We start from the raw sequence: 26,195 nt of genomic DNA, 5'->3' as shown, positions 1-26,195 counted from the left end.
ATTAACTTCCCAGCTGATGAAAAGACCAAAAAAGATGAATTACTACTTAATCAGATAAAAAAAGAAGCAAAGAAGCCCAAGTAGACAAAGTAGGGAAATAACCACAAATATGTAGAAAATTAATTATAATTTTAAAATTTTACAACTCTATGTTAATGTACTTTAGAAACTGTGTGAAATTGTTTCTAGGAAAATGATAGTACTAGAACTGGGTGAAGATTATTAATAATCATGGAAGATATTGAGAAAAAATATTTTAATGATTTTCTCATATGTATATATGCACACACACACACACACACACAGCTTCACAATAAATTCATTCAAATCTCTGAGGAACAAATAATTCTGGAGTTAAACTGTTCCAGTGCATAAAAAGGAAAGGAAATCTCCAAGTTATTTGTTACAGAGCTAATAAAATATTGATAGCACAACTGGACAAGGCAAAGCAACTACCACAGATTAATCTCATTTTGATAACAAAACAAAAATCTTAAATAAAATATTAGCAAATAAAACTTAGCAACATGTTTTTAGATAATACATAATTACCAAGTCAAATTCAAAGCAGACACAATTATCACTGTCTACTACCTAAACTCCTAGCCAGAGGTGAAGTGGTATAAGGCAGAGCTTAAATGGGGGTCATGAGATCATAGTAAGGAGAACCTGTGACTTCAGGATCCCTGCTGTGAGCCTTTGTGATCTCCTGAAAGCTGAAAACCTATGGAAAATAGGCACCTAGGGCGGGAGAAATAACGCTGAGAGGCTGTTTGCCATGACTTGCTTGAATCGAAGCTGTTAACTGTCTCAGCTCTCCCCTGTCCCCACACTATTCTTCAACAACCCACTCAACTGTACGATGAGATACAACCAGCTGGAAGTCACATGGAACCTTAGCAAAGGGTAGGGGGTAGGGAACATAAAAAAAGAACATAAACAAAAAAGCAGATGAAGAACATACATTTCAAGAAGAACTAAGCAAAGGAATGATTCAGACAAATAACTTTCTATAGCCTTCATTAAATTGTAGATCACATGATCTCTAAAGAAAAGTACAGAGAAGAGACACAAAGGTATAGAGAAGGGTTTATAGGATAGCAAATAATAAATAATAAGGTGGCAAAAGTCAAGAGAATAAATGGAAGCAAAAGAAAATAGAGACAGTGAGGGAATATTATAGAGAGCAACCTCACATTAGAAGCAACAAATAACAGTGAAAATATAGCCAGAGTCACACAAGATAAAGTGGAACAAAAATAAAAATAAAAACATGATTATGAAGAGGTTGATAGATAAGGAGGACTAAAGAAATCCAATATATATAACTGGTGTTTCTTAAGATGAAAATGTCCCCAAAGATAATTAAAAATACCTTCTTACCTATCTTTCACACATTTTTCTTCTCCCCTGCACTGGTCTATCTGTATTTATGCTCAGAGACTTCTGAAAGAATGTTCATCAAGTTATAGATGGTTCCTTCCAGGTGGTAGAGAGAGGAGTGAATATTAACTTTTTCCTTTGTGTCCTCTGTTATTTCTTACAGTAAACATGTGTTAGTTGCATAAAAACAAAATCATTATATTTAAAAAAGAAATTCAAACAATAAAAACAACCTACGGTTTTGAAATGTCAAGAATTAAAAGCAACCATATGTAAAAATTAACTCCAAATGGGTAATGGTCCTAAATATAGAACTCACATAGAAGAGAAACATAGGATGGGGCGCCTGGGTGGCTCAGTGGGTTAAAGCCTCTGCCTTCAGCTCAGGTCGTGATCTCAGGGTCCTGGGATCGAGCCCCACGTTGGGCTCTCTGCTCAGCGGGGAGCCTGCTTCCCCCCCTCTCTCTGACTGCCTCTCTGCCTACTTGTGATCTCTCTCTCTCTGTCAAATAAAGAAATTAAAAAAAAAAAAGAAGAGAAACATAGGAGAAATTTTTCTTGACCTTGGGTTAAGCAAAGAGTTCCTATGGATGACACCAAAAGCACAATCCAGAAAAGAAAATATTGGTAAATTGGACTTCATCAGAACTGAAACTTGTGCTCTGTAAAGCATACTGTTAAAAGAATGAAAAGATCAGCCCCAGGTTGGGAGAAAATATTTGCAAATCATATACCAGACAAATGACTTGCAACCAGAAAATTTAAAGAACTCTCAAAATTGAACAATAAGAAAGCAACTCAGTTGTTTAAATGGTAAAGATTTGAATAGAAACTTTGACAAAGAAGACATGTTTATGACAAATAAACACATGAAAATATGTTCAACATCACTCATCATTAGGTAAATGTAAATGAAAACCACAATAACATACTAGTATGTACAATTCAGATGACTAAAGTTAACAAATGAAAACTGACCATATCAAGTGCTGATGGGATGGGGAGCAACTGGAATTTTCTTCCACTCCTGGTAGAGATGCAAAATGGCATAGCTCTCTGGAGAAAATAGTGTAGCAGTTTCTTTAAAAACTTGGGGCACCTGGCTGGCTCAGTCAGTGGAGCATGAAACTCTTGATCTCAGGGTTGTGAGTTTGAGCCCCACGTTGGGTATAGAGTTTACTTAAAAAAAAAAATTTTTAAGAAATATAAATAAATAAATACAGAGTGAAACATACATTTGCCTATGTCCTGTGAATGCCATTATTTTTTTATCCTAAAGAAATGAAAACCTATGCTCACACAAAAACCTGTGCATGAAAGTTTATAGGAATATTTTGTAATCACCAAAACCCTGAAACAAAACCCAAATGTCCTTCAATAGGTGAGTAAACTGTGCTCTATCCACACAATAGAATACCACTCAGCAATAAACTATTAATACACACAATCTCTTCAATGAATCTCAAATGCACTCTTCTAAGTGAAAGAACTCAGTCTCAAAAGATTACATACTGTATGACTCCATTATTTTGGAAAGGGCAAAAATATAGAAACAGAGAATAAATCTGCAGTTGGCCTGCGGTTGATACAGGGAGAGGATCTGAAGATGAAGGTACAGCACATGGGAATTCTCTGGGATGTTGGAATTCTTCTGTATCCTGTGCGAGGTGGTGGTTAAAAGGATCTGGGTATATATAAAACTCTGGAAAAAAGTGAATTTTACATTTGTAAATTTAAAAACTTGAATCCCCAGTGAATATTCCATGTTCCACATTCAAAACCTTGAGGTGTATGAACAGCTGTATTGACCCATACAGAGGGGAGAGAGTATAGAATAATGCTTGGAACTACTGGTTCCCAAGACTTTCCGAAGATGTGAGACTGGGCTCTTGTGGTGACATGAGCTGATTCATTAACATAGCTGCATCAGTTTCATAAGAAAAACAAAACAAAACAAAAAAGTAAAAGAAGACCACCCAAAGTACTACAAATACAAAATAATGACCATTTAAAAAAAAAATACTGAAAGCAAGGGCTACTGAGGGGGAATTTCTGCCACTTACCAGTTTTGGCGCCCAGTCAGTGTCTTCCTTTTGTTTTGGTCACACACTATTGAGAAGATTCTGACACCTAGAAAAATGTAGTGCAAATGGCAACATATTTCGAGTTCAGCTTGCAGCCTCAAGATAATCTTCAATTAACCTCAGAAACTTGAAAGAGAACAGAAAACTGGTGTGGTGTGTTTGTTTCTAACAGAGAATCAACAAAGGTATGTGACTGCTTGCATTCCTTATTAAACAAAGCTTTACAAATGGAGAACCCCAAGCTTCATCGTGTTTTATGGACATATTTTTTAAAAATCCAAATATATTTATAGAAATGAAAGAAGAATCATTATTCCTAGGCTCTACTTCTTAAAAAAATCAGTTAACATGGCAGTACAAGTTAAAGTATCAGGAGTTGTCAATATATCCAAATTTAATCTATACTTCATTTGAGTATGTGTTACTCTAATTATAGTTAAAAATATATTTGAAAAAAAAATTAAGAACAGGGGTGCCTGGATGGTTCAGTGGGTTAAAGCCTCTGCCTTCCCCTCAGGTCATGATCCCAGGGTTCTGGGATCGAGCCCCCACATCAGACTCTCTGCTCTGTGGGGAGCCTGCTTCCCTTCCTCTCTCTCTGCCTGCCTCTCCGCCTACTTGTGATCTCTGTCTGTCAAATAAATAAATAAAATCTTTAAAAAAAAAAAAAAGAACAAACATCGAAGAGAGATCTGTGGCACCTGAGTTTCTACAGAACACCATTTAAAAAGCACTCAGTGGCAGTATGATAAACACCATCTAAGCCAAATATGGGAATGTTGATGATCAGTCATTCAATGGAAACCCGTTCCCACTTCATGTACCTGATTGTGGCTTTCAGCTGCTATATAATATGCACGTAACTTATTTCCAGCCAGTTTAGAAGCTTTCTCAAAGCACTTTATCTGTAGACTCAATACACTGTCATCTTCATTCATCCAATCAAAGAATATTTATTGACACCTACCGTGCGCCAGGCACTGTTCTAGGCACTGGGGAAGCAGAAGCAAGCAAAACGGACCAAATTCCATGCTCTGATGCAGCATATACTCTAGAGGGGAGAGACAGAAGAGAAACCAAAGTAATAAGCTGTAGAAGATGATAAATGTTGCTATAGACTGTATGTTTGTGTCCCTCTGAAATTCATATGTTGAAACCTAATCCCCAGGACTGGTATTTGGAGGTACAGCCTTTGGGAGGTGATTGAGTCGTGAAGGTGATGAGCCTCATGAGTGGGATTAGCACCCTTATGAAAGAGACCCCAGAGAGCTCCCTTGCTTCTTCCTCCACGGACAGGGAAAGAAGAGGGCTATCCGTGAACCAAGAAAGCAGGCTCTCACTAGACACGGAATCTGCTGGTGTCCTGCTCTCAGATCACAGCCTCCAGGGCTAAGAGAGCTAAAGTTCTGTTGTTGATAAGCCACACCGTCTATGGGACTTTGTTATAGCAGCCTGAACTGGCTAGGACAAGTGCTGTTGGGGGAAATAAAATAGGGCAGGTGGATAAAGAGCGCTTTACTTTACAGCAGTTGGCCAGGGAAGGTCTCACTGAGAATGGTGAGAGTTGAGCAAAGACTTAAAGGAGGTGAGAGGTTGAGCCATGCAGATATCTGGGGCAGGGGCAGCCCTGGCAGAGAGCATAAGTGCAGGGACTCAGCGTGGCGCTGCCCAGGCCTGTGTGACTGTAAGGCCAGTGTGGCTAAAGCTGGAAGCAGAGACATCACAGGACATGTGTTCAGAGAGGGGAGGACACCGTAGTTACAGACTCTGGCTGCTTTGGAACCCTTAACCACAAAATAGTAGGAGGCGATCCTTCTCTCTGCCCCTTTCCCTTCCAGGATCACTGTCTTCCATTGCATTTGGGAGAACAGACTTTGTCCCAAGTGCATTCTTACCAAACCTGCGGCGTCCTGACTCTCTCTGTTCACCTGGTCACCACCACCCACCCACCCCCGAAGCCCTCCACGCACATTGTTTCTTGTCACCTTGGTTATTGGGATTAGCATTCTCTGCTGATTCAATGCTGCTCCCTTAGCCTTTGGAGATGAGGGAGGGTCTTAGGAGATGAGAATGTCCTCGGGTCTTAAGAGATGAGAATGCCTTGCTCCAAGCAGGGACCAATCCCCTCCCAGATTCCCGAGCACCAATGGCACATCCTGTGGTGTGTCACAGACTTTTCTAAAGGCTTGAGGAAACCATAGGAGGAATGCAGTTCAGGAGGAAAGCCTGGATATCACATTTCCGAAACCGTAACCCACCAAGCACCTCTCATCACAGGGAGCTCTTTCTGGCTGACTCTCTAGGAGACCTTCTGCTCCACAAACCACAGTGCTTCAAACCCTGCTGTCTCTTCCCTGGTACCTTGCTGTCAGATTCCTGTCTCTGAGACTCCAGGAGAAGTTCCAAATGTTACAACATATAACAGCCTCTCCTTGAAAGAAAACGTCACTTTAATTTATTCTGAAGAGCCCCTTGTCCTCATTGTCTTAAACCCCAACTCTGTCTAGATGACCTTCTGGGCCTTGCCTTGCTGAGCCAGAAGATTCCCAGAAGCATTTTCCCTGTGCCAAGCTAAGTCTTCCACCATTCCCTAGAATAGAGAAACATCTGCCTGGCAACTTTTCTAAAAATGACAACATTTTACTTCTATGCACTTGATACAATTAAAAACAATTGTGTGTCTTAGAAAACACAGAGCAGGAGCCATCTTACTGAAGTGTTTTAATTTCTCTTAAAACCAGAAGGAAGAGTGAATTTTTAGGTAGAAAATTGTCTTGATATATAATAGTAATGTATTTGTCTTTATACCAATGTAGTCATGATATATAATTTTAAATATGTGTTATGGAGGAGGGGACCCATCAGAGCTAAAGCAGCAGGAACCCATGTTGTCATGTTGTCATCCTAAAGTGACCTTGCAGCCAGGCAAAGCCTGCCATGACTTGAACCTGACCGGGGCATTCACACTCAGCAGTTTGTCTATGCCACTCAGACTTGCTAACAAAATTATAGCAAAATGAATGTGACCCTTAGGTGAAATAGAATAATATTTATTTCAAGTTATGAAAAAAAGACAAAAGAGAGGAAATTAGGTAGAATGAAACTGACTTCTTTTGTGACTCTTTTTTTTTTTAAAGATTTTATTTGTTTATTTGAGAGTGAGGGAGAGAGAGAGAGAGCATGAGTTGTGGAGGGGCAGAGGAAGGCATCTCCCCACTGAGCAGGCAGTCTGATTCAGGGCTCCATCACAGGACCCTGGGGTCACGAACTGAGTGGAAGGCAGATCTTAACTGACTGAGCCACACAGGCGCCCCTTGTGACTCTTTTCTAGACTCTATGTCCTTGATCCCTATTCCTTTCTAGAAGCAGTTCAGACATTGGATAATAATGATGTGCCCTTGATAATAACAGTGGTAATGATGGTAGTAACACTGCATCTGAGGCAAGCTCTATTTCAAATGCTTTGTATGCAAACTCACTTATTCTTTGAGAAAGTGATGATACTTTCAGTTGCAAGAAATAGAAATCCAATTCTAGGCAGCTCTTTCTGCCCATGGGTCCTGTCCTCATGCTTTAATAAAACTCCCTTTAAAAAGAAAGAAAGAAAGAAAGAAAGAAAGAAAGAAAGAAAGAAAGAAAGAAAGAAAAGAAATGAAATCCAACTCTAGCAAGCAAGCTTAAAACATATGAAAAAAATGGGAGAAATGTTTTGACTCATATGGCTGGGGAGGGTTCAGAGAACCCACAGAATCAAAGGAGGAAGAGCAAGGAGCAAAGAGAGATTTGGGGGTGGAGCCTGGATTCAACACCAGGCTTGCCCTCCATCCACCTATTTCTCCTTCCCTCCCTCATAGTCTGAGAGTTGCTCTAGGGCTGTTAGCTCTCCAGCAGGCCCAGCTTGCTCCCCAGGTTAGAAACCAGGCAGGACCCCAACTTGTATGTAGGAACTACCTGCAGGTGACCTCACAGGTGAGCCAACAGGATCTGAGTGGAGCCCCTGGGGCATTTATTATAACACCTTACCGCACCATGGTCCTCAAAATAGGGGAGCTGCTTCTCCTCCAGCTCCAGCAAGCCCTGCAAGGGACCCTAATCTAGCAGGCTGGGGCCAAGTTCCCACCGTGGACCAATCACAGGTCCAGGGGAACAGCAGGCTGCTCCCTAGAGAGGGCAGAAAGTTCATCTACTGGAATAGAAAAAGTTCCACTAGTCCTTTCCTCCACTCTCTTCAGTAACTAAAACCCATATTCATTATGTAAGCGCTGAGTCCTAAGGCAAAGACTTGGCTTTGCCTGGCAACCAGGGCGCTGACAGACACAAAACTCCTGGTTCTCCAGTTTTCACCAACTTGATCCCCCCACAGGAAGAAAACTGTCGTTATCAAAAAGGCAATTGTCATTCTCCCTCTTTAGAAATATTCCCATTAAAGATAAAGCAAATTTTAATTAGATTAAGTATCCAATTACTGTAATTACATTTTTTAAAAATTCACATCATGAAGATGACCCTTTTTAAAAGGGTTACAGGAATAATTAGTGTATTCCTATTAACCAAAATGTATTGGATAATATTTATACCCAGAAGACAAAGTACATTACACACATTTCACCTTTGGGGAAAGCTTGCAAATGTTTTGGCAATGGCATGAATATTTATAGGCCAGAGTGTGCTTTAGCAAGATTATGTGAGGAAGCATTTAAATGCTCACCAATTTTTACCCAGGGGTAAAGCATACAGAAAATGTAGCGCAGAGATTATGGATATGCAAAATGTGACTTGGGCAGGGAATTTCTATCAGTTTGCTTAATTAATTGGAGCCAAAGACTATTTCTTCTCATTCGAGGCAGAAAGACCCAAGGTATCCAACTGTGACTTCTCTCTGCTTGGCATCCACCGGGGGCAGGGCCCAGTGAGGAGAGGTGCTGGGAGAGTGGTAAAGACACTCTTACCCTGACCGCACACCACCCAGAAGCCTGGGTCCTCATGCCCCCAGCCTCTGCCCTCCCAGTCCCAGTCGGGGAAAGCTTTAGGGTGAGGAATAGGGGCCTCACAGAGGCTTCCTCCCGATAGGCTTGCTCCTGAAACCGTCTCCCCTTTCTCATTCTCGTTTTCTTCCTTTTACCTGCTTTGAGCTGTAGCTATGGCTGTTGTTTCGTGGTACACCCAATTGCCTTCCAAGCCCCACCACATTTGCTAGCTCAGGGAGGGAGGCAACACAAAATCCATTTCACAGATGACAAAACAGGGGCTCCAGACCTTGAAGCAACTCCCAGAGCCATGCCAGAGAGCTGGCCTCTGAGGGATCTCTGCTGCCACTGCCCTGTGGCCTGTGTGGTCTCAGCTCTGCCTCTCAGGAAGCTGCTGGGGCTGCCACCAACTGCGGGCACATCCCATCTCTGCTGCCACCTAAGACTGTCCAAAAAAGCAGCACATTTATTGCTGTTTCCTCTGATAGGTAATGTCCAAATGGGGGTCTGCTGCCACCTAAGACCATCAAAAAAGGTCAGGCATGGATAAGTCTGGCTGGGGAAGCTTCTAGACCTGTGCCTAGTGGAAAGGGGAAGGACAGTTGGCTGGATTCTACATGGGCAATGTGAGTCTCTTGATGGGGATTACATCAAAGAGAGGGGATTCCAAAGATTTTGGACATCCATAGTTAATAGATGTTTATTACCTTTCCTTCATTCCGGATGGAAATTCTACCCTTCTCTCAAGGCCTGAGTTCAATATAACCTCTGTGTGCATCCTACCCTATCTCCTGCTTCCTTCTTTGGCTTCTTCATTCTGGGCTTTGAAGATACAGGCCTTGCTCCCTTCTGCTCAGTGTTCTGCATATTTGGGTCACATTTCCCTGTAGACCACCCCAATTTCCTGTCCATATTAAGGGTCCATGACTTTACTGTAGTTCCTTTGGGCTCTGCTTCAAAACTGTTTTCAGAGACCAAGGTGTGTCTTTGGAATCTCCTCTGGGATGGAAAAGCCTCCCATCACAGGGAGAATTACATTTTTGGAAATAGTCAAAGTCTATTTGAGTTCTCCAGAGAAAGAAACAATTGGATGTATGTGTGTGGTCAGGATGGGGGATGGGGATAATGGGAGAGAAAGAGCGAAAGGGAGAGATTTATCTTAAGGAATTGGCTGATGTGATTATTGAAGTTAAGCAAGTCCAAAATCTTCAGGGTGGGCTGACAGACTGGAGACTCAGGAGGAGCCAATTCTGCAGTTCAGGTCTGAAGACCTCCTGCTGCAGAATTGTCTCTTACTCAGGAGAGATCAGACTTTTGTTCTGTTAGGATTTGAACTGATTGGGTGAGCCTCACCCACATTATGGTGGGCAATCAGCTTTACTCAAATTCCACAGATTTAAATTAATCTAATAAAAAAAAGCACCCTCACAGAAAAAAAGCACCCTCATCCAGAATAATGTATGACCACATATCTAGGCACTGGCCCAGCGAATATGACACGTAAAATTAACCATCATGGTCACTAGGGGACAAATTTGGTGGATGAGGTAGAGTGAACTATGGTGGGCAAAATCAGTGACTTTTTGAAATGGGACTCTTTGGGATGACCCTTTTTTTTTTTTAACCAGGTCTTTTTTTTTTTTATTTTAAGATTTTATTTATTTATTTGACAGAGAGAGACACAGTGAGAGAGGGAACACAGCAGTGGGAGTGGGAGAGGGAGAAGCAGGCTTCCTGCTGAGCAGGGAGCCCAATGCAGGGCTCAATACCAGGACCCTGGGATCATGACCCAAGCCGAAGGCAGCTGCTTAATGACTGAGCCACCCAGGTGCCCCTAACCAAGTCTTTTTTAATTGAAATATAAGTACATTGGATATTGAAATCGACATAGAACATATTAGCTTTAAAGAAGAACATATTAGCTTCAAATGTACAACATGATTTTTTAAAAAAAATATTTTATTTATTTATTTGACAGAGAGAGATCACAAGTAGGCAGAGAAGAAGGTGGAGGGAGGGGGTGGAAGCAGGCTCCCTGCTGAGCAGAGAGCCTGATGAGGCACTCAATCCCAGGACCCTGAGATCATGACCTGAGCCGAAGGCAGAGGCTTTAACCCACTGAGCCACCCAGGCACCCTGTACAACACGATTTAATATTTGCATATATTGTGAAATGCTCACCAAAATAAGTCTAGCTAACATCTATCACTACACATAGTTACAGGTTTTTTTTCTTATAATGAGAACTTTTAAGATCTCTCTTTGCAACTTTCAAGTATACAGTACATTATTACTAACTATAGTCACCATGCTGTACATGACATTCCCAGGACTTACTTATTTTATAACTGATAGTTTATATATCTTTTGAGGTGACTCTTCAAGGAAACTCTGACTGTTGATTCCTAGAAGGATGGATAGTTGCTTGGAGCTGTGACAAAATCAGTGTGTGTGTGTGTGTGTGTGTAACAAGCAGCCTCACACTTCAATAAGAACCTACTGTGAGCCAGTTCTGTGCTTGATCATGTCATGGAAAGAAGACATAACCCTATCCTCCTGGAGTTCCTGCCCAGGTGAAAAGACCCAACAAACCCATGATAAACAGTGTCCATGCCAATTTAATAAAAGAAGAGTTAGCATGAGCTGGAGCATCCAGGAGAGCTTTGTGGAAGGGATTCAGATTTATCTGGGCCTTCTATATTCGGCAAGGTCAACTGTGAAAGGGGTAGAAGGAAGGAAATCATTGGCAGCAGCTGCAAAAGTGGCTCCAGCTGTAGGCCTTCCCGAGCGTCATATCAGGGAGCCCTGATGGTCATTAAAAGACAGAGTAGAAATAGATTCCAAGGAGAAGGAGACGGAGGTCTTCCCCTTCTTTGGGGTTTAAGGCTAGAAGAGCTCTTCTCTGCTTCCTACTGCACACCAGAGAGAAAGGTAGGTTTTCTCGCCTGGGTTTTGTGATCCATGAGCAGTTTGTTTCTGGACTGAAATTGGGTGTCAAGATAAGTGGAATAAAGGTAAATCAGGAATGTTGGGAAGGCAACTAGCATACGGATAAGAATGCCAGGAACGAGGGAGAAAGTTTCTAGGGAGCAATTTACAAGTTCCATGGTAGTGGGAGGGTAGGCAAGAGGGAAGAAGGTTTGTTTGAGTGTAGAACGATAAAAAATACAACAAGATTAAGCACGTAATGATTAGGGTCAGGCATTTATTCAGAGTTTTGTATTATCAATGCATGTCTGTATGTAAAGGACTTAGAAGCTACAATCATTCTCAAAACCAACAAACACAAGAACCACCACTGCTTACAAGAATGTGTCTTCTGGGGGTGCCTGGGTGGCTCAGTGGGTTAAGCCTTTGCCTTTGGCTGAGGTCATGATCTCAGAGTCCTGGTATCGAGCCCCACATCACGCTCTCTGCTCAGCGGGGAGTCTGTCCCCCCCTCACCTACCTCTGTGCCTACGTGTGGTCTGTCAAATAAATAAAATCTTTTTTAAAAAGTGTGTCTTCTGGGGGCGCCTGGGTGGCTCAGTGGGTTGAGCCGCTGCCTTCGGCTCAGGTCATGATCCCAGGTCCTGGGTTCGAGCCCCGCATCCGGCTTTCTGCTCAGCAGGGAGCCTGCTTCCTCCTCTCTCTCTGCTTGCCTCTCTGCTTACTTGTGATTTCTCTCTGTCAAATAAATAAATAAAAAAAATCTTAAAAAAAAAAAAAGTGTGTCTTCTGGCCGATCATTTACCTTCTGTTTTTGTCACCTTCTAACTGCCCAGTAACTCCTTATTCGAGATTAACACCTGGATCACTATCTTTTTCACCCCATTTCTGTCCTCACACTTGGGAACTTTATCATAATGGTATAATCTAGGTTTCCTACTGTGGCCTCTCATCATTCTACATGAGCACTCTTGTTGATGTTATCTTCTCCCAGACCTCACTTACTATTGAAGGGCCATTTGTTTCTGTATTTGTTCCTAGCCCAAACATCCCTTGTGAGTTTGAGACCCATGTATCCAACTGGAGAGCAATACCTGGATATTTGATGGAACTCAAATACAACTAGTCAAAATCTGAATTCCTTATCTCACAAACATGCTTCTTCTGTTCTCAAAATGCTGTTATATGGAATCAATGCCTATCTAGTCACCCAGACTAGAATGTTGGGGGCAGGTCATCACCATTTTTTTTTAAAGATTTTATTTATTTATTTGACCGACAGAGAGATCACAAGTAGTCAAAGAGGCAGGCAGAGAGAGAGAGAGGAGGAAGCAGGCTTCCTGCTGAGCAGAGAGCCTGATGCGGGGCTCGATCCCAGGACCCTGAGATCATGACCTGAGCTGAAGGCAGAGGCTTTTAACCCACTGAGCCACCCAGGTGCCCCAGGTCATCACCATTTTATCTGCACCTCCTAGAAGCCATATCCCATAACGTACCACCTCCATAGATTGCACCTGTTGTCCATGAGTACAGAGCTCCCCTGGTTCCAGAGAGTAAAACTGTTGGTTAAGAGATTAAGTCCTGGGGCGCCTGGGTGGCTCAGTGGGTTAAGCCGCTGCCTTCGGCTCAGGTCATGATCTCGGAGTCCTGGGATCGAGTCCCGCATCGGGCTCTCTGCTCAGCAGGGAGCCTGCTTCCTCCTCTCTCTCTGCCTGCCTCTCTGCCTGCTTGTGATCTCTCTCTGTCAAATAAATAAATAAATAAAATCTTAAAAAAAAAAAAGAGATTAAGTCCTGGGGCGCCTGGGTGGCTCAGTGGGTTAAGCCTCTGCCTTCAACTCAGGTCATGATCTCAGGGTTCTGGGATCGAGTCCCCCATCAGGCTCTCTGCTCACAGGGAGCCTGCTTCCCCCTCTCTCTCTGCCTGCCTCTCTGCCTACTTGTGATCTCTCTCTGTCAAATAAATAAATAAAATCTTAAAAAAAAAAAAAAGATTAAGTCCTGGAGTAAGCATGCCTGGGTTTGAATAATAGCTTTCAGTTGGTACTGTGTAGTTGTTGGGGAGTTACATAAGCTTTCTGTTTCTTGTTTTTTTCCTCTGTAAAATGGGTATATTATATTGCTTACTTCATAAAATTGTTAGAATCAATTGTTATGTAAAATACAAGGAATACAGTAAGTACTCAATAACTTCTAGTGATGTTGATGGTATCAACAGTGATGATGCCTTAATAAAGCTGCTAGGGGCAACCACCCAGCACCAATAATTGAGGAACAAGATTCGGAGGATCTCACCTGCTTCTTAACCAGACTTTCAACCAATCCTTTATCCAGCCCAAGCCACATCTATTCCTTTAAAGAAACTCAGTGCCTCAAATTCTTAAGCCCTCCTAGGTTCTGAGGGGCAAAATAGTTTGCCTTCTAGGAGCTTTCCCTCAGTAGGTACTTCAGTTTTTATGTTATACACATAAAAAACTGCCCAATATGGTAGCCACTAGTCACATGGCTATTAAGCCATTGAAATGCGAGTTAGGAGTGCTATACACGTTGAAAGGATATTTGGGGTAGATTGGGTTAAATAAAATGCATTAAACGAATTTCACCCGTTTGCTTTTTTATTTTTTAAAATATTTTATTTATTTGTCAGAGACACTATGAGAGAGGGAACACAAGTAGGGGAATTGGGAGAGAGAGAAACCAGCTTCCCACCAAGCAGGGAGCCTGATGTGGGGCTCAATCTCAGGACTCTGGGATCATGACCTGACAGGAAGGCAAACACTTAGCAACTGGCCACCCAGGGGCCTCCTCCCCCACCCCCACCGCCTGCACATTTGCTTTTTCAATGAGGCTGCTAGAAAATTTTAACTTACATATGTGACTATCATTGTATTTCTATTGGATAATGTTGCATCTTACAAAATGTTGACTTTTTTTGCCTGTTGTCATATTTTCACTCATTCTCCTTAGTCTTGTAGTGGATACCCTTTACCTCTTTATTTTCATTTTTGTGAGGTGCCTGGAGGAGGAAAGATAAATGGGTGTGTTCCATCCGCCACGTTGAACTGGAAGTTTTATCTAGGCTTCTCACAATCTTGCTCCTGCTTATATTTGTAGCCTTATTACTTTATGTCCTGTCACCAGCCCTATGGCCCAGCCAAAATGAATCACTAGGAATCTTTGGAAGGCACACAGGCTTTCATGAACTTGCTTTCTTTGTATCCTTTGTCTGAGTACTCTAACTCCTCCCACCTGTCTGGTGACTTATTCTTCAAAAATTCAAATTTCACCTACTTTCAGGAGCTTTTCTTGTCCCTGTCCTTCCAGTTGAGGTGACTGTTCCGGAGCCGAGAATATTTCCTGCATTTCTTGGTTAGATACCTATCTCCCCCATCTTATTCATCAGACCCTATGGTGCCATTTCCGGATTTGGTACATTGTAGGAACTAAATGTTTATTATTGTTTATAAAACAAATGAATAAAGACATGAAAGAAGGACTGGGAATGCAGAGGAAGGAGAGGGCTGACTGGAGAAGTCTCATGAGGGTAGTATTTTTCATTTGTTCTTCAGAGAAGTTTCTCACTAGCGGGGAAGGTGTCAGGAATTTTTCAGGCAGAGGCAACAGGACAAGCCAAGCTTCCCTGAAAGTAAGGAATATGCTGGGGAAAGAGCAAATGAGGTCGTTTGGATGCAGCACTGTTCAGACCAGATCATTCAGGGTCTGGCGGTCCCAGAAAGAAATTTGAGGGTTGTGCGGGGGATCAAGAGGTGTTTGTGAAAGGAGTTACACCGTGGAGCGAGATCATTAGGCGTTCGCTTTAGCATTTTCCCGTTTGGCTGCGGACGGAGGCTGGCTGGGAGCGGAGGGCGCTGCTTGCGGTAAGGGGCTCGGCGGCGTGGTCAGGGCGGGCAGCGAGCAGGGCGGCCAGCGGGATACGGCGAAGGAAGGGCACGACCGCCAGCCCCGTGGCAGGGGGAGATGGCACCGCGGGACGCGGAGAGCGAGGGGGTTCCAGCTGACCCAGACCCGAGGGTGCCGGTGTGAGTACGGAGACGGGGTACGGCCGTGCGGGGGCTTCGCGCACTTGTCCCTCGCGCGACGCCGTCCGTGCAGCTCGCGGTTCGGTCGGAGGAGGCCGCAGGCGCTGCGGTTCCGGTTCCGGTTCCGGCTGGCGTCTGCACCTGTGGCGAGGGCGGCGGCCATGGCGTACTCCACTGTGCAGAGGGTGGCCCTGGCCTCGGGGCTCGTCCTGGCCGTGTCGCTGCTGCTGCCCAAGGCCTTCCTATCCCGCGGAAAGCGGCAGGAGCCGCCGCCGGTGCCGGAAGGTAAGTGGAGGCTAGCTCCCTCTGAGTGTACGGAGAACGCTGCTCCAGGGAGAGAGGCTTGAGGTCTCCTCCGAACGGGCTAGAGAGGGCTGACGGAGCGGTGTTTGGGAGGTGCCAAGCCTCGCGGTCCCCTTAGCGTCAGCGGACAGCCGCAGACTCTATGGGGTGCCTGGTCCCTCCCGACCTTTTGCAGCAGGAAGGGCTGGGGATGCAGGCGTGGGTGCCTGGGCACCCTCCAGGTGGCCTCTCGCTCACCCGTTGTTCGCAGTCTTTCCCTCTTCCCCTCACTGGCTTCCCTCAGCTGTCTCATCTGCCCAAGTGCTCTGAGTTCGGAGGGCTCCCGCTTGGACTCCCGTCTCTGGGGTTTCCGTGTGCTTTGTGTCTTGTGTCGTGCTTTTGTAAGAAGTCAAGTCAACTGACATTGCTGTTCTTAATCTGAAGTCATTGTGTACTTACTTCCAGCGCGCCGATTCAGGCTGTCTTTGTGCCTTTTTAAATACAACTTGAAGATTTTAATTCGAACTTCAATTACTGAGACGAAAGAATTCCTACATTCCCCTCAAGTGTTTGCTAATTCTTTGTTATTGGTATAGTGTATGTGGTGTTTACAAATCCACCTTTTTGGTCGGGTTCAGGGGCTTTTACATAACAGGTGTAGAGGGATGGATGTCCAGGCTGAGAGAAGGAACTAGAACAATTCTCTGTAGTCCCTGAAGTTCTACTGGTAACATTCTCCTGTAGGTTATCTCTGTAATACCCTTGAGGATGGTTTTAGTCTCCAAACACTTCCACTAATGTTCAGCCTTTCGGTGATTGGACAGCTCCTTTTGAACTGGAGTCCACTTCCCTGTAATCTGTGCACACTGACTATTGTTCCACTCTTTTGCACATCATAGAAATACTGCACATGCAAAGCACTAAGCTCTCCGGGTAGAGGACAGATTGAACCGAGAATCCTCTTGAGAGAATGTGCTTGATAAACTTTATACTTGCAAAACTATCTACCTGGAAGAGACTTCTAAAAAATTATGTTATCTTTTTTTCTTTCTGCCTTATTACAAAATTCCAAAGGGTTTACTAATTTTATCTAATGATACTGCCTTGAAGGTTAATTCATGATCTTGAGCAATAAAGATTTTTCTAAAACAATATCTTACTGAATTGAATTCCATTATACTGAATTATGTTGAATAAGTTCTATTGAATGCGAGTGGGAGATACTCTTCTGAATGTTGTACAGAGATTAAATGGTTCTTTCCCTTGAGAACTCAAGAGCTGATTTTTGATGTTCTCATCTTAGATTCTTTGCACTTTCTGTTCTCCTTATTCCTAGAGTGTTCTTCCCTCAGCTGCCTTCTCATTAGTTTCTACTCAAATGTAACCTTCTCAGAGACTTTCCTTACCAACCCTAGCTGAGATAACTTGACCCTCATTCTTCCTTGTTCCTTCATGTTGTTCTGTTTTCCTTCTTGAAGGAATTATTATATGATATGAAATGTTCTTATTTAGTCTTTCTGTGTCTACCTTCAAGAATGTAAGTTTCATGAGGGCAGTGGCTTGGTCTCCTTTACCACTATTTCTTTAGCACCTGCCTAAAATGGCAGCTGATAAATATTTTTAAGTGAATAATTCAAGTTTATGAAGCTACTAATATTGTGAATTCTTTTCGCCTTAGTTACCAAAGGATATAATCTAGAGAAAAACTTCTCCTAAATGATATATTTCAGTAATTGAAATTTTGCTAACTAAACTCTATGCCCTTGGATGGACCTAGAGGGTATTATGCTGAGTGAAATAAGTCAGAAAAAGACAAATACTATGTGATTTCACTTATAAATGGAATCTAAAAAATAAATGAACAAACAAAACCAGAAATAGACCCATATATATAGAGAACTGATGGTTGCCAAATGCGAGGGGTGGTGGGGGAATGGACAAAATGGGTGAAGAGGAGTGGGAGATACAGGCTTCCAGTTATGAAATGAGTAAGTCAGGTGGATAAAAGTACAACATAGGGAGTATAGTCAGTGGTGTTGTCATAGTATCATATTGTGATAGTTGGTAGCTAAACTCGTGGTAAGCACAATAATGTATAGAGCTATAGAAGGACTGTGTTATATGTTTGAAACTAAGGTAACATTGTATGTCAACTATACTTCAATAAAAAATATATTACTTAAAATCCCTGTACCAGTGTGCTGACATTTTAAAAACAGTGATTCCTAACCATTTTGGGTTTATATATCCCTTTGAGAATCTGATGAAAGTTAGAGTTTCTCCCTAAAAAAATTCACATATATTCACATATATTCAGAATTTGAGTATCAAGTCTGAGAATTCACAGAACCCTGAAACACTTGTTTTAGAGAAAGAAACAACCCCAGTTATTTGAAAACTCTTGAAACTTTTCTATCTATTGGAGTATGTAAAACAAGTACAGTCCCTTTTCCACATGACAGCCCTTAAGACAGTCTTTTAGTAAATACTTATGATGTACTCTTTCACATAGTGTATACACAGTATACAGATAACCATGGATTCTAAGAAAAATGAGCCAAATCTCTCCTTGAGGATCACAGTTTAGTAGAAGAAAAAAGACAAAAAATAAGTGCATAAGTGTCAGTTGCATGTACTCAAAGTCCTTGCATGGAACAGTGAGGAGTCACGGTTAGAATTGTCAGTTTTACCGGTGTCCTAGAGCAGGAGAGTCCTTTTTTCCCCCCCAGCAGCTTTCTTGAGATATAATTCACATACAGTTCACCCATTTAAAGTGTACAGTTCAGTGGGGTTTATTATATTCAGAGTTGTGCAGCCATCATCACAGTGTTTGAACATTTTTTTTAAAAGATTTTATTTATTTATTTGACAGAGCGAGATCACAAGTAGACGGAGAGGCAGGCAGAGAGAGAGAGAGAGAGAGAGAGAGGGAAGCAGGCTCCCCGCTGAGCAGAAAGCCCGATGCGGGCCTCGATTCCAGGACCCTGAGATCATGACCTGAGCCGAAGGCAGCGGCTTAACCCACTGAGCCACCCAGGCGCCCTGTTTGAACATTTTTCTACCGCACCTCCACCGCCCGCTAAAATCCCCACATTCTTTAGCCATCACCCTCCAACACACCCCACCCCCCTTCAGCCCTAGGTAACTACTAATCTACTTTCTATCAGTATAAATTTTCCTGTTCTGGAAATTCATATAAATGGAATTCCACAATATGTGATCTTTTGTGACTAGCTTCTTTTGCTCAGCATGTTTTTAAGGTTCATCCATGCTATAGCATGTATACATACTTCATTATTTTTTTAAGGTTTATTTTAGAGAGAGTGAGGGGGAGGAGCAGAGGGAGAAGGAGAGAGAAACCCAAGCAGACTTCACATTGCGTGCAGAGCCTGACGCGGGGCCTTGATCTCATGATCTAAGGCAAGGCCACCTAACAGACTGTGCCAGCCAGGCATCCCAGTACTTCATTACTTTTAAATGGCTGAATAATATTCCATTGTGTGGCTATACCACATTTTATTTATCCATTCATCTGCTGATGGACATGGACATTTGGGTTGTTATATATATATATATATATATAAATTTTTTTTTTTTTTTTGACAGAAAGAGGGGGAGAGAGCAAGCACAAGCAGGGGGAATGGCAGGCAGGGGATAGGCAGGCTCCCCACTCAGCAGGAGCCCGATGTGGGCTTCGATTCTGGGACCCTGAGATCATGACCTGAGCTGAAGGCAGCAGCTTAACCAACTGAGCCACCCAGGCACCCCAGGTTGTTCATATTTTTTATTATAGATAATGCTGCTATTAACGTTTGAATACAAACTTGGACATGTTTTTATATTTTTAGGGATATACATTTGGGAAATATGAGCATTTTACTGTGGCTGGAATGAAGAGTGACATTTCCGGGTCATATGATTACTCTGTTTTTAATCTTTTGAGGCACTGCTAGACTGTTTGCCATAGTGGCTGCACCATTTAACATTTCTGCCAGCAAGGGGGAAGTATTCTAGTTTCTCCACATCTTGCCAACATTTTTGATCATAGGCATTCTAGTCGGTGTGAAATAATATCTCATTTTGGTTTTATTTGCATTTTCCTGATGACCTTTGACATTGAGCATCTTTTTGTGTGTATATTGGCTATTTGTATATCATCTTTGGAGAAATGTCTTACTCAGATCCTGTGCCCATTTTTAAATTGGGTTACTTTTTATTGTTGAGTTTTAAGGGCTTTTTAGATAAAAATCTATTAGCAGATATATAATTTACAAATATTTTCTCCGATTCAGTGGGTTGTTTTCTGCTTTCTTGCTGGTGTCCTTTGAAGAAGAAAAGCTTTTCATTTTGATGAGAGATGAGACCAGAGATGTCGGTAGGGACCAAACTGTGAGGACTTTTTTTTTTTTCTGTCATACTTAAGAGGTTTGGATTTTATTTCAAAGGTGGGAGAGGCCATTTTAAGTTTGTAAGTAGAAGAGAAACCTCCAGTCTGGTTTTAGAAAGGACATCCTAGCAGCACTCTAGGAGCTGCATTGTGAGGATTTCTTTAAGGAAAAGATGGTCGCAGTACTCCAGGTGAGATCGCGTGAGTATCATTAAGTCAGTGCTGTTGAGCTCATGAGTTAGGATCCTCATGACAAATGACAGAAAATTCAACTTTAACTGTCTTAAGACAAAAAGGGGCTTTATTGCTTGTGTCAGTGAAAAGCGCATGTGTTAGAACTGGCCTTTAGTGTTGTTTGATCCAGAGATTCACAGTCTCTTCAGGGCTCCAGCTCTAATTTTCTGTGTGCATTTCACTTCCAAGTTCCTTCTCAAGTTGGCTCTGTCCTCTGCCTGCTCTCTCAGGATAGCAACAGTGGTTGCAACAGCACCATACGTCACCTCTCACCTTCCATTGTCCAGACAAAGAGCATGTCTTTTCTTTTAAACTCTTCCTTCACTCCCACCTTACTCTTATCTAAGTAGTTTTTGCTAAACTATCCATACATTTTAGTGACTTAATTTACTTGCAGTGCTTGGGGTAGAAAGAATATGCTGATTAACTACTGATTAACCACTCTGAAGTTGAGAGAGATTCCCAAAGGGATATAAGGTACTGGAGGAAGGAGGAAGTAGAGCAGGGGAGGCTGTCACCATTGGGTAAAAGGGAGGAGAACAATTTTAAGAGCTCTTTTTATTTTTATTTTTTATATCTCTCTGGTTTTTATTTTTATGTTTTATGATTTAAAATTTATTTAATGTCAGAAATTCCAGTTTCTTTAAGAGTCATTTTAAAGATTTATTTGGGAGAGAGTCATGTGCATGTGTGTGCATGAGTTGGGGGGCAGGGGCATGGAGAGAGAGTCAGTCTCAAGCAGACCCCACGCTAAGTGCAAGGCCTAACTTGGGGCTCGATCTCACGACCCTGAGATCATGACCTGAGCCAAAATCAAGAGTGTGACGTTTAACTGACTGAGCCACCCAGGTGCCCCTCAAGAGCCATTTTTAAGTAGAATTGAAGATGAGAGGAAGGGAGCCATTTTGGATTAGTCTCAGGTTATTGGCTTAGGTGAATAGACAGATGGTGATGCCCTTCACCAAAGTAGGAATGGAAGAAAATAAATAAAAGGGAAAGATGGTGAGTTCAGGGATTTGAAGACTAGCATCATGTCCCCTTCTTCAGTCTTTTTTCCTCTGTTGACATGTGTAGGAGTTCATCCATTCCTCATGTGATGTAGTTCCAAGTATCTCAACAGAGCCCTCTAGGCAAATAATAGCAAGTGGAAACAGGAGCAAACCTGTTGCCTTCCCCCCTTTGCTTTTAAAAACTCTGTACTTCTTTTAATGCAGCCTGAGGATTGCTTTAGATTTTTGGCATTTTACTTGCTGGCCTTCTGGTATATTAGAATCCTAAGCTGCTTTTTCCCCCCTTTTTTTCTTTTTGATTGCTGCTCATCTTGGTTCTGTCCATTTTGTGCTGTTCACTTTGTTTTGGAACATAGGTGAGCGGGGGTTCACAGTCTCTATTTCTGCGCTTGGTCTCTTTGTCATAGTTGCAGACACACCAGAAGGCAGGGGCTTCTCCTTTTGTGGTCAGTGAAAAGGCTTGGCTTTCTGGAATTGCATGGGCACCGGTGTGTGGGGTTAGCTTTCACTCTCCCCAGCACAGAATTCACTGTGGAGTGGCGCTGGTCCTTGCTGGGGTTGTTTGCAGGTGTGGTGGGGCTGGAACCGCTCTGGAGAGATGCCTGCCAAGGCCGTGCAGGGGAAGGTGGGGCTGCACACATGTTGCTAGCAGAATAGGTGGAGAGTATTCGTGCTAGTTTTTGCAGGTGTCTGGCTCTCTGGGCTTGGGGAGGGAAGAGAAATGGCGCCTGCTAGCACTTCTGTTGTGGGAGTCTCCTGAAGATACCGGCGCCTCCAGCACATTTTCTCAGAATAGTAAATACATCTTCTTCACTTGTACCTCAGGCACTTTCAAACTGTTGTTTCTATGCTGTGTTTAAAGTCAAGTATTTATTATGCTTTAGGGCAAGGACTCAGTTTCCTATCTCCCTTCGGTTTCTTGTAGGTAAGCCAGTTAATTTTTTAAAGTACCCAGAGTTAAACCCTGCTGATTTTAAAAGCGAAGTTAAGTTCCACTGATTTTTTTTTTTTCCCCAAAGCCAAGTTAATGGGGATTCATCTTCCTAGTGTGGGTCTCCAAAGCCTAGTGTGGGGTCTGATCCTCTTAACTTTTCCATGCTTTCCATTTGTGGTTAGTCTTACCTGGGTTTGTTTCCCAATCTCAGCTCTGCTCCTCTGCCCTTTTTTGATGTGGCCTTTGTCTTCAGTTCCCTCTAGGATTAAATGTGGAAGCACTGTTTCGCCAGTCTTTGGGTCATTTTCAGAGTTAGTCACACAGATCAGAGCGTTATCTCCCTGTGCATCCACGGGTTCCATTGAGGATCCTCCTACTCTGCCTTCTTCCTCACAATCTCCTGAAGAATCCTTTTTAGATTCTAGTCCAAGAGCTACAGTGTGCTCACTTCTCTGTAGGTGAAAAGTGCACCATAGACCTTTTGCAAACCGAAACAGTAGTCACCTACTCCATTCTTTAAAATTACCTCTTTCTATCAACATAATTGCTTAAAATTTTCTTTTAGTTTAATGAACCTTCTTGAAGGTTTTCTAGTCTTGGTAGAAATTACTTGGTGGAAGGACTTTTCTTCCTCATCCATCTGGAACTTTTTGTCTTTAGGATTGCTGATTCTCTTCCATTTAATCCAAAATGTATCTCCTCTAATAGAGAACATAGAAGGAAAATAGAAGTTCAGAAGTTGTTTCCTTGGCATTATGTTTTATCATCAGGTAAATTGCCTTTTTTTGCTCTAAAATGCTCCTTTTGCTTTGGCTAGCCTTTTTATAAATCTTAATTTATTTTGAACCTTGGCCTCATGTGGTTCTTCCAAGTCTTGTCACTCATTCACATATGTGTCTTTTTGTTCATTGTTTCTCTGTTCTTTTAGAAGAACTACCTATACATCTGCTTTTTCCCCCTCTGCCTTTCTTATCTGCTTGACAATTTTTGAAATGCCCAAGCCGCAATACATTTTAAGAGCTTTCCTCTTAGGGTCTCATGTCATAGGGTTTCAGAACTTAATTCTGCCTTCCTAGTGCCACACAACCCCTACTTTGTTGCCACAAATACTGAGTTGGCATGGTCCCTTTCTCCTACAGTTCTCTTTTCATTTCATCAACCAATTTTTTCTTTGGCCAAAGTAGTTCCCCTCCTCTCAACTTCTGTACCTGTGTAACATGAAAACATCAGCCTGTGAGGTCAGGAACTTGTCAGTGGTTCCCACGTTAGCATACTGAGACTTCGGACAGGTGTCAGAGTAGTTGAAGCCCTCCAAGATGACTGTATGCTGCTTCTTTGCACGAGTCGGCTTCAGGAGAGCCCTGCTCACCACCTCCATAGTTAGATCCTGGCGTACTCCCACAATAATGTCCAACCTGGCATCTCTCCTCCTGATCCTGCCTGCCCATGTTTTCCAGTGAATGACTCACTTTGAGTATTATAAATAGGGTTCCTTACCGGTACCTCTCCGATGGCTCTGTTTCTCTGAAATAGCTCAGGCTCTTAAGTCACCTTGTTTTCCTCAGGTGAGTTCTGCCCACTGAGTGTTGAACTAAGATGTGGAAATAGATACACATATATGTATAGATATGTGTCCATGTATGTATATATACATGCATATATACTACGTATACATATATAATTTCTTGTTATCTTAAATTAGCTCTTTGTTTTGGTATATAAGTGCTTGAGGACAAATGTATTTTCTTCATCCCTTACCTTTTCTTTTCTCCTAATGAAACCTCAAGTATCTGCTCTGAAAGAGTATCAGAGAAGGGAGGAAACAATTTGAGAGCCTGTGAATACATGTAAATTAGTCACTTTTTCAAGTTCAGGAACTTCTAGAGGAGTGAGTGTGGAGCATAGTTGTGGGTGTGGAGCACCTTTACCAGGCACCCTGACCACCATTTTCTATTCGCATATCTAAAAACCACTCAGCATAACGAAATAAACAATTATTTTTAGTCCTGAGAGTAACTTTGCTGGGTCTTGAGATTCCAGTAAATGCCAGCAGGCCCAGTATAAGTCATCAAGATCAATTCAGCAAGTATACAGCATGCAAGACCCAGAGCATACCCTGTAGGGGGCCCAAGTGCAGAGAAGACACTAGACTTTTATTCAAGAAGTTCATAGTTTGTCCTTCAGCCACAGAACACAAAGAATGCCTATAATTAAAGAAGTTGATTTATTACTCGTAGCAAGGGAGAATGCACACCATAGGGAAGCATGCAAACATCACAGTAAGATTGTTTGAAAAGCTTTATTATAGGATGTGGGCATGTGTTGAGTGATTTTGAAGAAGGTTTAAGGATGTGGGGCTTTGCTCTGGGTCCCGTCAGGAAGTGAGGCAAATTCTGTGGGTGGGTATCTTAATAGAGTTTATCTAAAGGGAGAAAAGAATTAGAGAAAGGCTGAAGCTATAATTCATGATGAAGCAGCAGCCACTCATTATCAGGGAATGGGGGCTATTTGATATTTTTTTTAGCTTGGAGAGTATTCATGTTTTGTCACTGTTCAGGCAGATTATGGATTCTTTTGTCTTGATCCATGGTGGTCATAGAATGGCTTTGTTTAATGTTGATCTGAAATTGCTCACATTTAACAGGAGAACACCAAGACCTAACTGAGTGCTAAGCCAGCTCATATCAACACCAAGGCCTAGGTGATAGTACCAGGCCAGATCCACTTCTGGTTGTCAGACTCATCTTTTCTGGGGCTCTAATAGGATTTATAGGTTTTAGTCAGTACTGAATACAATTGGGTGGAAATAGTACTTAGTGGAAGATTTTATGTATTTCTGTTTCTCAGTCCATTCAAATAGAGGCTGTAAGGCATATAAATACAACTTTTTAATAAGACCAGTTCTAATAAGTGCAATTAAAGAGGTTCAAGGGGTATGTTCCAAGTACATGGGAGTGACATGAGAAAAAGCATAGGTATTGTGGGCGATATTTGACCTGGGCCCTGAAGGATAAGCTAGATTTAGACGTGTGGAGTTGGAGAGAAAAGCACAACCACTGGAGTTAGCAAAAAGCAAAGGCTTAGAGGTAAAAAATGACAAGGCAGGCTCAGAGCATGGCGAGAAGTCTAGTTAGGCTGAATCAGGAATATGTAATGTGAAAGAAATATGAAGAGGTACTTTTGGACCAGATTATAGAATTTAGTTGTTTAGAAATTTAGTTTATCAGGAAGGCAAAACCAGAATTTGTTAAATACCCACTGTGCATGCAGGGTGCACTATATATGATATATAATCTGTAATCCTTTTTGGTAAAGGTTTTATTTACTTGACAGAGAAAGAGAGAGGGGCAGTGCACTTGCACACACGTACAAACACTAGCAGGCAGAGCGGCAGGCAGAGGGAGAAGTAGGCTCCTCGCTGAGCAGAGACCGTGACATGCAGCTCAGTCCCAGGACCCTGGGATCAGGACCTCAGCCAAAGGCAGACATTTAACAGACTGAGCCACCCCAGGGTCCCCTAGTCTGTAATCCTTCTAATAACCCTTTACAATCCTTGTTAACAACCCCAGTTATATCCATTTTACAGATGACGCAGATGAGCTCTAGAAAGGCTCATGTAGGGGCATCTGGGTGGATCAGTCCGTTAAGTATCTGCCTTCAGCTCAAATCATGATCTCAGAGTCCTGGGATCGAGCCTGCATTGGGCTCCCTGCTCAGGGAAGAGTCTGCTTCTCTCTCTGCCCCTCCCCCTGCTCATGCTCTCTCTCTCTCTCTCTCTCTCTTTCTCTCTCTCTCCTATAAATAAAATCTTTAAAAGAAAAAAAAAAGGTTCATCTAACCTCCACTTAGATAGTTGGAGTCCCAGCCAGTATCCTAACTAATAACTCTGAGAAGATAGCACTGATTTTACTCACTTCACTGCCTCCTGTGTAACAGTCTCTTGTCCT

General features: G+C 42.5%; 1 protein-coding gene across 5 annotated transcripts in view; it reads left to right on the top strand.

The window, feature by feature from the left end:
- The first annotated feature begins 15,534 nt into the window (after positions 1-15,534).
- Positions 15,535-26,195, top strand: part of RIC3 (RIC3 acetylcholine receptor chaperone) — a 63,137-nt gene continuing 52,476 nt past the window's right edge. For all 5 annotated transcript variants that reach the window (XM_047692418.1, XM_047692419.1, XM_047692417.1 and 2 more), the window contains exon 1: positions 15,535-15,686. In XM_047692418.1, the coding sequence (XP_047548374.1) occupies positions 15,563-15,686 (124 nt within the window). In that variant the 5' untranslated portion in view covers positions 15,535-15,562. The remainder of the gene's footprint in view (positions 15,687-26,195) is intronic.

This window comes from Lutra lutra, chromosome 10, assembly GCF_902655055.1.
Source record: "Lutra lutra chromosome 10, mLutLut1.2, whole genome shotgun sequence".
Taxonomy (NCBI): domain Eukaryota; kingdom Metazoa; phylum Chordata; class Mammalia; order Carnivora; family Mustelidae; genus Lutra; species Lutra lutra.
This window is presented reverse-complemented; position numbering and strand designations above follow the sequence as displayed.